Source organism: Oncorhynchus tshawytscha, linkage group LG13 (assembly GCF_018296145.1).
Source record: "Oncorhynchus tshawytscha isolate Ot180627B linkage group LG13, Otsh_v2.0, whole genome shotgun sequence".
Classification (NCBI taxonomy): domain Eukaryota; kingdom Metazoa; phylum Chordata; class Actinopteri; order Salmoniformes; family Salmonidae; genus Oncorhynchus; species Oncorhynchus tshawytscha.
In genome coordinates, this window is record NC_056441.1 from 18,716,803 (window position 1) to 18,732,533 (window position 15,731).

Genomic DNA, 15,731 nt, shown 5'->3' on the forward strand with positions numbered 1-15,731 from the left:
TGTCCAGTGGCTGCTGTTTTCATCTCACTCTACGACAAGAGGATTTTCTTCTGTGATGCATTGTGCTTCCTTAAACCAGTGTGTGTGTGTGCGTGTGTGTGTGTGTGTGTGTGTGTGTGTGTGTGTGTGTGTTTGTGCATGCGCGTATGTTTGTGAGTGAGATAGAGAAAGTGTTTGTGTGTGTGTCAAAAAATGATGCTGGGTCCGTAATGAGTTTGACTGAAATATTAATGTAATTAACAAAGCTGTGACAATGCCAGCAAATGAACTGCAATTAGAAAATCACACATTACAAAAAGAGATGTGGTGTGGCTGGGTGGGGTGCTAACATTACATAAATATGATGCCTTTTCAAACGCAAACACACATCACACACACTCCCTCACGACTCTGCACAATCTGCCGTTGTCATGGTGACTGATTTCGATCAGTATTCGAGTTAAAATTACAACATCTAGGGACGTATCCCTGATAAGTTGTTCTCATCTAGCTCCCACCCCCTCCCCCTCCCTCCCTCCCTACCTCCCTCCCTCCCTACCTCCCTCCCTTTAATACTGTTTCATGTTTTCTCAATCTATGTGACTTTATGGCATTCATACATCCCAGCATTTCTATGGCTAAATCCCAAATGGCACCTTATTCCTAATTTAGTTCACTACATTTGACCAGAACCCCCTGGTCAAAAGTAGTGCACTAAATATGGAATATTGTCAAATATAGTGTACTAAATAGGGAATAAGATGTCATTTGGGACTCTATATCCGCTAAGGGCATCAGTGACTTAATGGATCAGATAGGTGGATGGATAAGGGATAAGAACAGGGGATGAATGGGATTTCATTGCTTGTAATTGCTAGGTTCTATCTCCCTGGATCTTGCCTCTGTCAGAGGAGATGTTATCCAATAGCATTTCTTATCCTCTGTCATCTCCTTTAGCAAGGCATGAGGTTGTTGTACAGGAGACGCATTCAACAGGACACAGACTGACTGTACAGTGTGGCAGAATTAAAATGATCAGAATCATTTCTCCACCTAATGTATGTGGATGGGAAGATGGAAGTTATTGTGAACTTTCACCTTTATTCCAGTATGTAGACCCTGTATGGTTGAGATATGTTTGTGTGGGTTTATGTGTGTGTTTATGTTTGTGAATGTGTGTGTGCGTCTGTTTTTATGTTTGTGCATGCCTGTGTGTGTGTGTACCTACCCCAGCCCAGGCACAGGAAGCGTTTGCGTATGAGGCGTGTCCTCATCTTGCCAATCACAGCCAGGTAAGACTGCCACGCCTCTGTCAGTACCCAGCAGAACGATGCCAAGAAGAAGAAATGAAGGAAAGCAGCAGTCACAGTACACAGGCCCTGTAGAGAGAGGGGGGGGAAGAGAGAACAAGAGATAGATGGTGAGGGAGAGGGGTAGATGGTGAGGGAGACGGATAGATGGTGAGGGAGAGGGATAGATGGTGAGGGAGAGAGATAGATGGTGAGGGAGAGAGATAGATGGTGAGGGAGAGAGATAGATGGTGAGGGAGAGGGATAGATGGTGAGGGAGAGAGATAGATGGTGAGGGAGAGAGATAGATGGTGAGGGAGAGGGATAGATGGTGAGGGAGAGAGATAGATGGTGAGGGAGACGGATAGATGGTGAGGGAGAGAGATAGATGGTGAGGGAGAGAGATAGATGGTGAGGGAGAGAGATAGATGGTGAGGAGAGAGATAGATGGTGAGGGAGAGAGATAGATGGTGAGGGAGAGAGATAGATGGTGAGGGAGAGGGATAGATGGTGAGGGAGAGAGATAGATGGTGAGGGAGAGGGATAGATGGTGAGGGAGAGAGATAGATGGTGAGGGAGACGGATAGATGGTGAGGGAGAGAGATAGATGGTGAGGGAGAGGGATAGATGGTGAGGAGAGAGATAGATGGTGAGGGAGAGAGATAGATGGTGAGGGAGAGGGATAGATGGTGAGGGAGAGAGATAGATGGTGAGGGAGAGAGATAGATGGTGAGGGAGAGAGATAGATGGTGAGGGAGAGAGATAGATGGTGAGGGAGAGGGATAGATGGTGAGGGAGAGAGATAGATGGTGAGGGAGAGGGATAGATGGTGAGGGAGAGAGATAGATGGTGAGGGAGACGGATAGATGGTGAGGGAGAGAGATAGATGGTGAGGGAGAGAGATAGATGGTGAGGGAGAGAGATAGATGGTGAGGGAGAGAGATAGATGGTGAGGGAGAGAGATAGATGGTGAGGGAGAGAGATAGATGGTGAGGGAGAGGGATAGATGGTGAGGGAGAGAGATAGATGGTGAGGGAGAGAGTGACACACAGTGATGAAGGTGTAGGAAAGAAGAAACAGATCAAGAAATGAGAAGGTAGGAGTGATAATCAACAACAACAGTTGACAGAACAGAGGTGAGTAGTAATCTACCTAAAATAGTTTTGACACCTGATTCAAAAGAATCTACTAGAATAGATAAACAACAGTACAATGTGTAACATGACTATAACTGAACTGATGGCCAGTGTGTGTGCGTGCGTGCATGTTTCCGTATGTGTGTGTTGGTGTGTGTGCGTGTGTGTCCTGTACTCACCTTGCTGAGTGTCTGGGACTGTCCAACCAGTATCAAGATGTTGGAGGCCAGGATGGAGAGACAAAAATTGACCAAGATGATAGACCTCTCTGAACGAATATACCTGAGAGACAAAGAGAAAGATGCAGAAAGAATGAAAAGAAGAAGAGAAAGAAGGAAGGAGGAAAGAGGGGAAACTACATGTGAAGCGATGAAGTTGAACTGATGGACTGATTCCTTTCCTGAACATGGTCATGTGTTCATTTTAATTGGACCTTTCTTTAACTAGGCAAGTCAGTAAAGAACAAATTCTTATTGACAATGACGGTCTAGGAACAGTGGGTTAACTGCCTTGTTTAGCTCAGGGATTCGATCTAGCAACCTTTCGGTTACTGGCCCAAAACTCTAACCACTAGGCTCTAACCACTAGGCTCTAACCACTAGGCTTTTACCACTAGGCTCTAACCACTAGGCTCTAACGACTAGTCTATAACCACTAGGCTCTAACCACTAGGCTCTAACCACTAGGCTCAAACCACTCGGACACCTGCCATCTGCTCTGGATCAGCCTACTGTTGCACTCCTGGTGTCTTTCTCTCCCTCTCTCCATCCCTCCTTCACAATCTCTCTCTCTCCCTCTCTCTCTCTGTTCTTCCTTCACAATCTCTCTCTCTATCCATCCCTCCTTCACGGTCACTCTCTCTCCCCCTCTCTCCATCCCTCCATCCCAGTCTCTCGCTCTCTCTCCCCCTCTCCCCATCCCTCCTTCACAATCTCTCTCTCTCCCTCTCTCTCTCCATCCCTCTTTCACAATCTCTCCCTCTCTCCATCCCTCCTTCACAATCTCTCTCTCTCCCTCTCTCTCTCCATCCCTCCTTCACAATCTCTCTCTCCCTCTCTCTCTCCATTCTTCCTTCACAATCTCTCGCTCTATCCATCCCTGCTTCACGGTCGCTCTCTCTCCCCCTCTCTCCATCCCTCGATCACAGTCTCTCGCTCTCTGTCCCTCCTTCATGATCTCTCTCTCTCCCTCCTTGTCTACCACTGATGTCACACTCTCCATACCCCCCTCTCTCTCACACACAGTTAATCTCCCCAGTCTGAGAGTCTGGCTATGCCTTCGCCCATTGGTTCTCCATTAGGCCTAATTGGAGTTTTGGAGTGGACTGCTCCACTGTCGAGCCAACCCGGGATTTTCTCCCTCTGGCTTAATCTCTTATGGTAAGAGTCTGCAGAAACAGGCCTCCTCTAACAGCCCAGAAATAGATTTGTGAAGACTGGCAGTGACTCGGGGGGTGTAGCCCCATGCAGGGATGTGTGTGTGTGTGTGTGTGTGTGTGTGTGTGTGTGTGTGTGTGTGTGGTTGTGCGTTCCAGAGAAAGTGGGTGTTTTTGTGTGTGATGGGGTGACAGAAAGTGTGTGTTTGTTTTTGTGTGTGTATTTGTGTGTATGTGTGTGTGTTCGTGTTTGCTCACCTCCAGAAGGCAGCATAGATGAGCAACAGGATAAGCAGAGCGCTGCAGGAGACCCCACAGCCCACCATGAGGGGCACAGAGGGCATACTGGACGGACCCATTTCCTGCAGAGAGAGAGAGAGAGAGAGAGAGAGAGAGAGAGAGAGAGAGGTACAGAAATAGAGGGTTAATAAAATGTCTCTGGCCCTTATAGTCTGAGTCACAGATCATTCATCAACTTCATTTTCACACTCTCTCCATCTGCACACCTTCCAACCTGTCCCATCCAATATGCTGAATCAATTTTCACACACTCTCTCCATCTGCACATCTTCCTACCTGTCCCATCTAATATGCTGTCTCCATTTTCACACTCTCTCCATCTGCACATCTTCCTACCTGTCCCATCTAATATGCTGTCTCCATTTTCACACTCTCTCCATCTGCACATCTTACTATCTGTCCCACCCAACATGCTGACTCCATTTTATGACTCTTTCTATGTACACATCCCAAATGAGCACTATGGGTCTGGTCAAAAGTAGTGCACTGTTAAAGGAATGGGATGCAGTCTGTGTCGTACGTCTACCTCTATCTAGTCAGGTCAGCACAGTTTGTTGATCTTCGATGTTGAGAGGGATCTCTTGTCCGTAGTCCGATATGGATAACACAACTATACATCTGACCTGTAGTGGATCAGCTGATTAAGACCATTCTTTCATCTCTTTACAGTCTACACTCTGTCTGTTGAGCTTTATTTACTCTATGTGAACACTTAGTGTGTGTCCCAAATGTCACCCTATTCCCTATATCGTGCACTACACTTGACCAGAGCCCATATGGGACTTAGATGATGAGATCCTGAAGATGGTGTTGCAGTGTCCTGCAGCTGTAGTTGTGTAAACTGTATACATGTTATACAGTATGGTTAGCTGAAACATGTCCCCTGATAGGCTAAGTAGTTTTTGAGAAAGCAGAGTGTAACCTATAAAAAAAACATGAAAAAAGAGCTACACAAGACATGACAAATAAGGCTGTCTTTGAAAAGGAAAATACGTGAATTAAATTGAATTGTTTTATTTAAGCCTTTAATGGTTTTCATGAGGTTGACGTTTTGGAATTCAATGGTTTCTTACTGTGTCGAGAGAAGAGAGAGAGAGAGAGAGAGAGAGAGAGAGAGAGACAAAAGTGAGAAGAAGAGAGACAAAAGTGAGAAGAAGAGAGACAAAAGCACAAGAAAGAGAGAGAAAGATAGAGAAGAAGATAGAGAGAGTCCGGCCTGTGAGTGTGAGTGTGAGAGTGTGTTGTAACCCATGATGTCTGACACTAATTTAGTGTTCGTACTGTGTTCATATCCAGAGAGTTAGAGTCAGATTGACAGACACATATGTATATAGCCTGAGCCTCAGAGAGAGAGAGAGAACATAAAGACAGACAGAGAGATTAGATTACAGCCAACCAAATCATGAGAACTAAAAGATAATTACTTGACACATTGGAAAGTATTTACAAAAAAAAAACAGCAAATTAGAATGCAATTTAAAAAAAAATGAAAATGAAAAACTAACAGAAAAAGAGAGAGAGAGCAGAAAGACAGATAGAGAGAGAGAAAGAGATATAGTTCTAAACTCTCTTTTACAAAGAGAAAATAATTGACCAGGCAGAGAGAGAAAGGAGCAATCAGTAGATAGAAAAGAGAGAATGAAGAGGAGTGATTCTGTTTGATTACTCTGTTGTGGGTCAGGTCCAAGATATGGATTGTTTGCAGCTTAGTGTGTGTGATGGTCTAGCTATTGGCTCAAACACACACACACACACACACACACAGACACACACACACACACACACACACACACACACACGCATTGACACATGTAAGTAAGCACACGTATAAATTTACACACGTCAGCAAATCACACACACGTCAACAATTCACACACATGTCAGCAAATTTTCAAGCACATTCAGTACAGAGCAAAAACTGTGATGATGATAATGATGCATTTTGTGTCATCTAGAATTTTGTAGTGGACTATCCCTTAATGCTGGAGATCAACACGCCGATATCCCAGGGAGACATCAGAACTCATTAAAAGGCAGTGATAAAAGTCATCAGGACTGTAATCACAGAGTGGTGTTGTTTCATTGGCAGGGATGAGGTGGAAGGTTAGCATGATATACTGTAGCTGGTTGGTAGCACTCTATCTATCACTATGAGCCAATGCAAAACCCCACCATGAAGCCAAGCCTGCACACACACACACACACACACACACACACACACACACACACACACACACACACACACACACACACACACACACACATTCCCAGAGGGGAGTGTTTGTCCTTCAGACTGCTTGCAACAGACACTCTTAACATGCAGGGCAGGTCCGTCCTCAGGGGCAAGACTCAGCTTTGACTATGGACGTGTGTGTGTGTGTGTGTGTGTGTGTGTGTGTGTGTGTGTGTGTGTGTGTTTATGACAGTATCTCCGGATCTGTTTTATCTGCTAATCCTCCTAAGGTTCCATGACTGAATGTTGACACGCGCACACACACACACACACACACACACACACACACACACACACACACACACACACACACACACACACACACACACACACACACAGGCACAATTCACATAGACACATACACCAGACATTTCAATGCATCCGTCCTTCACACGTCCAGAAGGGTGGAGCTTCTGGCAATTTTCCTCCTCACATCCTCTCCATCATTCCTCGTTAGCCAATCAACCTTTTCTATCCATTTCTCCTTCTCTGTCTCTCTCTCTATTCATGGTTACACCTCCGTCGTTGCCATTCTTATCAACATTCTACAGATGACGCAGCATATTGACGTCTGACTGACGCAGCATATTGACGTCTGACTGACGCAGCATATTGACGTCTGACTGACGCAGCATATTGACGTCTGACTGACGCAGCATATTGACGTCTGACTGACGCAGCATATTGACGTCTGACTGACGCAGCATATTGACGTCTGACTGACGCAGCATATTGACGTCTGACTGACGCAGCAAATTGACGTCTGACTGACGCAGCATATTGACGTCTGACTGACGCAGCATATTGACGTCTGACTGACGCAGCATATTGACGTCTGACTGACGCAGCATATTGACTGACGCATATTGACGTCTGACTGACGCAGCATATTGACGTCTGACTGACGCAGCATATTGACGTCTGACTGACGTAGCATATGACGAAGTGTGACTGACGCAGCATATTGACGTCTGACTGACGCAGCATATTGACGTCTGACTGACGCAGCATATTGACGTCTGACTGACGCAGCATATTGACGTCTGACTGACGCAGCATATTGACGTCTGACTGACTGAAGCATATTGAAGTCTGACTGACGCAGCATATTGACGTCTGACTGACGCAGCATATTGACGTCTGACTGACGCAGCATATTGACGTCTGACTGACACAGCATATTGACGTCTGACTGACGAAGCAAATTGACGTCTGACTGACGCAGCATATTGACGTCTGACTGACGAAGCATATTGACGTCTGACTGACGCAGCATATTGACGTCTGACTGACGCAGCATATTGACGTCTGACTGACGCAGCATATTGACGTCTGACTGACGCAGCATATTGACGTCTGACTGACGCAGCATATTGACGTCTGACTGACGAAGCATATTGACGTCTGACTGACGAAGCATATTGACGTCTGACTGACGCAGCATATTGACGTCTGACTGACGCAGCATATTGACGTCAGACTGACGCAGCATATTGACGTCTGACTGACGAAGCATATTGATGTTTGACTGATGGTTAATGCCCCCAAAAACTCTGACTGTTTCGTCACATTTACACCATAGTGGGCTGGAAATACGATGACACTGCTAAAGTGGCTATCATTATCATGTCGTCAAATTTATTTAGAGAAATTACAATGTTGCCATGAGCTACAGCAGGAAGGTTTGTCAGAAAGAGCTAGCAATGATAATGTTAGTGCTCCCCTCAATCTTAGCTAGCTACAGTAGCTAAAGTTATACTGCATCTAAAGTCCATCTGAAGACATGACAACGGCAAAAGCGTCTCCTACAAATAATTTGCCTTCTTTTGAAATATCAATGTGCTTTCAAACCACAGTAATAATGCATTTTAGACTATATCATCCTCAGCACCCATTGAGACTGCATTGAGTAGAACGCTCAGCTGGGCATCAATCCTAAAAGAAATGTTCAAAACAGTATTGTGATGAAATGTGCAACTCTTGAATACCCTTCTCAACCTCTATCTTGTTTCCCTCTCTTTCTTTCTCTCCTATCTGTCTGTTTTACTCCATGGTTCACCCTATTTCCGTGGCTTTTAATGGAGGAGATCAAATCCATAATGTGAATAGCTCACTACACACTATCCCTGTGAGAGTGGGACCAGAGGGAAGACAGACTAAACTCCACAATCATCTCCCATCGATACTGATTGTAGGTTTCTCTCCTCTCTTAACTCTCCCCTCCCTCTCTCCCTGGTCTCTTTCTCTCCATTCCCTCTCCTCCCCCCCTCCCTCCTCTCCTCCACCCCCCCTCCCTGGTCTCTCGCCCTCCTTTCCCTTTCCCTGGTCTCTCTCTCTCCCTCCTCTCCTCCACCCCCCTCCCTGGTCTCTCGCCCTCCTTTCCCTCTCCCTGGTCTCACTCCCTCTTCTCTTCCTCCTCCTCTCCCTGGTCTCTCCAGCTGTTGGAAGTAAACACGATTAACCGGCGATCCCTGGCTCCACTGTAAACTGCCTATTATGGAAGCAATGCCTCTAAATCCCTCCATCTCTCTCTCTCTCTGTCTGTCTATCCCTGCATCCCTCCCTTCATCCCTCCCTCCCTCCCTCTTCTACTAAACATGGTGGTTAATCCTTCCCCCCCTGCCCGCCTTCTCTCTGGCCCAGGATAAGCTGCTCAAGCTGGGCTGCGGATTCTAAGCTTTGCTCCAAGACCCAGACCCTGCCTGGGTGTCTGGATGTGGATCTGTGTGACACTTTGTGTGTTTGGATGGTCCACTGCAACCACATGACAACTGAGTTATGTTAAGTGAGTGAAAGAGTAATACCGATATTATTTGTAGCTACATACGTGACATGCGAGACATGCAGCCACGCAAGCAAGCATGAACAGTGCCTGCATTCATGCTGCCCACACACACACACGCACCCACCCATGCACACGCGCGCGCACACACACACACACACACACACACACACACACACACACACACACACACACACACACACACACACACACACACACACACACACACACACACACACACACACACACACACACACACACACACACACACACACACACACACACACACACACACATCCTCTACATTGCTGAGTTGGGGCAGCTGATAGCAAGGTGAAAGTGTCCTCTCCATTAACCACATTAGCTGGGAAATAAACTCTACACACTGATCCCTAGCTCCAGGGCATCAGCGCTAGGCTAATGGTGTAATGGTCCTGAATGACATATCGCTAACAGCTAAGGACACATTTCATAAATGTCACCAGGCATTCTTGCCCATTCCACTAGTGACCACATGCTGGGAAAAGAGAAAAGTCAATAGTATTCCATAAAAGGAGAAGGCCAGACAGCACAGAGAGCGGTCTGAGGTTGACGGATCCAGCTTTTAGGTCAGGACCATTATGGATATTTCCTGTCCCTAATGGGAACGGCCCTTTTACTGTCCCTTCCTTTTGGAAGTATGGGAAATAGGAACATCCTATTTGTTCAGGATCAGGCCAGCTTTGGGGTAAAAAAAAATAAACAAACTGATGGGTGAAACTAAAGTCCACCACCTTATATCTACCAATAAAACTCAATTAAAACTCTGTTGGTCTTGTGCCTGGCACCTACCAACATACCCCATTCAAAAGGCACCTACTACCATGCCCCATTCAAAGGCACCTACTACCCTACCCCGTTCAAAGGCACCTCCGACCATACCCCGTTAAAAGGCACCTGCTACCATACCCCGTTCAAAGGCACCTACTACCATAGCCCGTTCAAAGGCACCTACTACCATACCCGTTCAAAGGCACCTACTACCATACCCCATTCAAAGGCACCTACTACCATACCCCGTTCAAAGGCACCTACTACCATAGCCTGTTCAAAGGCACCTACTACCATACCCCATTCAAAGGCACCTACTACCCTACCCCGTTCAAAGGCACCTCCGACCATACCCCGTTAAAAGGCACCTGCTACCATACCCCGTTCAAAGGCACCTACTACCATAGCCCGTTCAAAGGCACCTACTACCATACCCCGTTCAAAGGCACCTACTACCATACCCCATTCAAAGGCACCTACTACCATACCCCGTTCAAAGGCACCTACTACCTAGCCTGTTCCACCTACTACCTGTTCAAAGGCACCTGCCCTCAAAGGCACCATACCCCGTTCAAAGGCACCTACTACCATACCCCGTTCAAAGGCACCTACCTACCCCATAGCCCGTTCAAAGGCACCTACTACCATACTACCCCGTTCAAAGGCACCTACTACCATACCCCGTTCAAAGGCACCTCCTACCATACCCCATTCAAAGGCACCTACCTACCATAGCCCGTTCAAAGGCACCTACCACCATACCCCGTTCAAAGGCACCTACTACCATACCCCGTTCAAAGGCACCTACTACCATACCCCGTTCAAAGGCACCTACTACCATAGCCCGTTCAAAGGCACCTACTACCATACCCCGTTCAAAGGCACCTACCACCATACCCCATTCAAAGGCACCTACTACCATACCCCGTTCAAAGGCACCTACTACCATACCCCATTCAAAGGCACCTACTACCATACCCCATTCAAAGGCACCTACTACCATAGCCCGTTCAAAGGCACCTAGCCCGTTCAAAGGCACCATACCCCATTCAAAGGCACCTATCTTATCTTCCTCACATAAAGAAACCCCCCCACACACACACACACACACACACACACACACACACACACACACACACACACCTTAAGATGTCCTGTCTCTCTCTCCCCCCCGTGGATGCAGGAGACAGAGGGTGTGAGTTGGGATGGCAGCAGAAAGCGAGAGAGGGACAAGTAGGTGGGACAGGAAGATAGGAAGAGCATAGAGAGAGAGAGACTAACTATTTTCACATCGTTACAACACTGCATATATGACATTTAAAATGTCTCTATTATTTTTGAACTTTTGGAACATTTCACTTACTTTGGCAATGTAAACATTTGTTTCCCATGCCAATAAATCCCTTTGAATTGAATTAGAGAGAGAGAGAGAGAGAGAGAGAGAGAGAGAGAGAGAGAGAGAGAGATAAGGATGGTTAAGAGAGGGTGACATCACGGAGTGATGGGACAGGCTGGCTAGAAGAAGAGAGCAGGTTAAAGGTCAGTGGATATAGGCGTGTTTAGCTGCTAGAGTTAGGGGTCCTAACGGGTCCATTAGTAGTGGCACACATAAAGCAGAGGAGAGTGGCTCAATACATTAATCACCGCTAAAAGCCTGCTCCGCTCACGTCATAGCCACGGTCACTGCTCTATTTAGAATTATACAGCAGTTACACACGCTGGAGGCTACAGTTAGCACACACATGCACGCAGACACAAAAGAACACACGCCCTCACACACACACACACACACACACACACACACACACACACACACACACACACACACACACACACACACACACACACACAGGACACACACACACACACACACACAAGGAAAGTGGCCTAATGTCTCTAATAATGATAGCTGTTTGCTTGCCCAGCCCAACAAGGATAGAGCAGCCGTGAACTGAACCAAGATCCCATCTATAAAGCACATTTGAGCTAATCCAAGGATGGAGCATTACGACAATGCACTTTTCCTTTACACCCCCTATCGTTCTACTGGTTGGCTTCTTGTTCTTCCCCACGGTCGGACTGAACAGTGACTAAACATTGGTTAGATAATTAGCTAATGAGCTCTGTGCTGTGCTTACCGATGAGCGCAGCCCAGTTCTCCCATAATCAACTAATGAGCCAACCATCCATATCTTATCTAAACAAACTAGCTTACTTATTAACCCAATGTGTCCCGCCGTAACGCTGGCGCGTTTTGGACTTCTAATCCCTTTTAACCATTGTGTTTGAGCTACAGACGTGTATTTATTCTATGTCCGTAGATTCCAACCATTAGTATGTGTGCATAGCGGGGGCTGAGCTACAGTGGTGTTTGTGAGACAAGGGCCGATCCTGAAGGGACCCGGGGCAGGGCCCTTTTTACAAAAACATCTACAGAGTGAGAATGGTTTGAGCTACAAACGACTAAAAGCGATCTATGAAAAGCTGAGACTGTAACATGTTTTGCTCGATGACGCTCACAAGCTACACACGAGTTGTTAGAAGGTGAGGGGTCTTCTGTATAGAAGATTATAGGAAATCCCAGGACATAGTGTCTATAATACTGTAAGGGGTTCTTCTGTATAGAAGATCATAGGAAATCCCAGGACATAGTGTATATAATACTGTAAGGGGTTCTTCTGTATAGAAGGTTATAGGAAATCCCAGGACATAGTGTCTCTAATACTGTAAGGGGTTCTTCTGTATAGAAGGTTATAGGAAATCCCAGGACATAGTGTCTCTAATACTGTAAGGGGTTCTTCTGTATAGAAGGTTATAGGAAATCCCAGGACATAGTGAATATAATACTGTAAGGGGTTCTTCTGTATAGAAGGTTATAGGAAATCCCAGGACATAGTATCTCTAATACTGTAAGGGGTTCTTCTGTATAGAAGGTTATAGGAAATCCCAGGACATAGTGAATATAATACTGTAAGGGGTTCTTCTGTATAGAAGGTTATAGGAAATCCCAGGACATAGTGAATATAATACTGTAAGGGGTTCTTCTGTATAGAAAGTTATAGGAAATCCCAGGACATAGTGTCTATAATACTGTAAGGGGCTCTTCTACATAGAAGTTAATAGGAAATCCCAGGACATAGTGTCTCTAATACTGTAAGAGGCTCTTCTGTATATAAGATCATAGGAAATCACAGGACATAGTGTCTATAATGCGCTCACATACTGTAGTTTCTGTCACAAACTCCAAACTGCACATAGTTGTCACTGACTAGTTGGATATTCCTTTCCCAGTGAGCAAATTTCTGTTTCTAAATTCATTGGTATACTTTTTTTGCTTTGTGAGAACTTGTTTTTACATTGCTATTTGTCAATGAATGCAGCTGTTCATGTCAAAGAGTGTTGTGTTCTACTTGTGCCCCTGGTTGTCCTGAAAGGAAAATGGTGAAACACGTCATTGTGAGGCTAAATGTAAGCGCTGCACATGCAGATAAATGAAAGTCAGATAAATTACATGTATTTTTGCTGTGGTCTTGGGACTGGCAGCATCTTTAGTCGTATGATTTCAACAAATCCACTCTCTCAAAAACTCTTAAGGCTGGATTCCTGGCCACAGATAAAGCCTAGTCCTAGATTAAAAATCTATTCCAATGGAGATTCTCCATTACATTTTAGAAGACTGTTATACAGATGTCACAGCTGTATTTATTTCAACTGTATTTCACAGCTGTATTTATTTCAACTGTATTTCACAGCTGTATTTATTTCAACTGTGACTTATACAGTTGTTTATGTCCTATCTCAAACCCTGAGGATAGCAAGTGAATTTCATTCATCTCCCTTTCTGAGTTGACTGTTCAAATCAAACTAACCCTAAGTCTACCTTGTACATATCCACATACCAACACCCTAACGCATTAGCTTGTTGGCTCCAATTAGCGTTAGCCCCAGTGCAATCGAGTAGAGCTGGAAATGTGACTCACCGGGTCTTTAGCTTGTTGCGCTAGCACAGCGTAGGTTGAGATCCTGCTGCACAGGCATTTAGTGTGGACGGCGGCAGACGTGAGTGTTTGGCAGCCCTCGGTGTCCCAGTTCTTAGCGCCAGCTTCCCTGGAGATGGGAGAAACACGGACACACACAGTGAGTGAGACACACACCATCACATTACAGCATACAGATGCACTCAAACAAAAAGTGAGAGAGTGAGAGAGAGAGAGCGAGAGAGAGAGAGCGAGAGAAAGAGAGCGAGAGAGAGAGAGAGAGGCTGGGTACTCATTGACCACATTGAGCTGTATTGTGCTGTAGAGACCACTCTGACAGGGACAGCCAGACCCCCAGGAACCCCTCATTTCTTCTCTCCATCCTTTACCCATGTATTCATCCCTCTGTCCTCCATGCCTCCATATATACTACCGTTCAAAAGTTTTGGGTCACTTAGAAATGTCCTTGTTTTCCATGAAAACATACATGAAATTAGTTGCAAAATGAATAGGAAATATAGTCAAGACGTTGACAAGGTTAAAAATAATGATTTTAAATTGAAATAATATTTGTGTCCTTCAAACTTTGCTTCCGTCAAAGAATCTTCCTTTTGCAGCAATTACAGCCATGCAGACCTTTGGCATTCTAGTTTTCAATTTGTTGAGGTAATCCAAAGAGATTTCACCCCATGCTTCCTGAAGCACCTCCCACAAGTTGGATTGGCTTGATGGGCACTTCTTACGGTCAAGCTGCCCCCCACAACAGCTCAAAAGGGTTGAGATCCGGTGACCGTGCTGGCCACTCCATTATAGACAGAATACCAGCTGACTGCTTTTTCCCTAAATAGTTATTGCATAGTTTGGAGCTGTGCTTTGGGTCATTGTCCTGTTGTAGGAGGAAATTGGCTCTAATTAAGCGGCGTCCACAGGGTATGGCATGGCGTTGCGAAATGGAATGATAGCCTTCCTTCTTCAAGATCCCTTTTACCCTGTACAAATCTCCCACTTTACCACCACCAAAGTACCCCCAGACCATCACATTGCCTCCACCATGCTTAACAGATGGCATCAAGCACTCCTCCAACATCTTTCATTTTTTTCTGCATCTCACAAATGTTCTTCTTTGTGTTCTAATTACCTCAAACTTAGATTAGTTTGTCCATAACACTTTTTTCCAATATTCCTCTGTCCAGTGTCTGTGTTCTTTTGCCCATCTTAATATTTTATTTTTCTTGGCCAGTCTGAGATATAGCTTTTTTTTTGCAACTCTGCCTAGAAGTCCAGCATCCTGGAGTCACCTCTTCACTGCTGACGTTGAGACTGGTGTTTTATTTATTTCATGAAGCTGCCAGTTGAGGACTTGTGAAGCATCTGTTTCTCAAACTAGACACTCTAATGTACTTCTCCTCTTACTGAGTTGTGCACCGGGGCCTCCCACTATTCTGGTTAGAGCCAGTTTGCGCTGTTCTGTGAAGGGAGTAGTATAAAGTGTTGCATGAGATCTTCAGTTTATTGGCAATTAATCGCATGAAATAGCCTTCATTTCTCAGAACAAGAATAGACTGATGAAGTTTCAGAGGAAAGTTCTTTGTTTCTGGCCATTTTGAGCCTGTAATCGAACCCACATGCTCCAGATACTCAACTAGTCTAAAGAAGGCCACATGTATTGCTTCTTTAATCTTCTTTAACAGTTTTCAACTGTGCTAACATAATTGCAAAAGCGTTTTCTACTGATCAATTAACCTTTTAAAATGATAAACTTGGAGCTAAGCTAACTCAACGTGCCATTGGAACACAGGAGTGATGGTTGCTGATATGGGGCCTCTGTACGCCTATGTAGATATTCCATT

General features: G+C 45.4%; 1 protein-coding gene across 10 annotated transcripts in view; it reads right to left on the minus strand.

Moving 5' to 3' along the window:
* The window catches only part of LOC112236880 (adhesion G protein-coupled receptor B2-like), a 507,905-nt gene that overhangs the window by 83,755 nt on the left and 408,419 nt on the right, over nucleotides 1-15,731 (minus strand). For all 10 annotated transcript variants that reach the window (XM_042295299.1, XM_042295295.1, XM_042295293.1 and 7 more), the window contains 4 exons: nucleotides 13,885-14,011; nucleotides 4,038-4,141; nucleotides 2,584-2,686; nucleotides 1,208-1,358 (listed from right to left, as the gene is read on the minus strand). In XM_042295299.1, coding sequence (XP_042151233.1) covers nucleotides 1,208-1,358; nucleotides 2,584-2,686; nucleotides 4,038-4,141; nucleotides 13,885-14,011 — 485 coding nt within the window. The remainder of the gene's footprint in view (nucleotides 1-1,207; nucleotides 1,359-2,583; nucleotides 2,687-4,037; nucleotides 4,142-13,884; nucleotides 14,012-15,731) is intronic.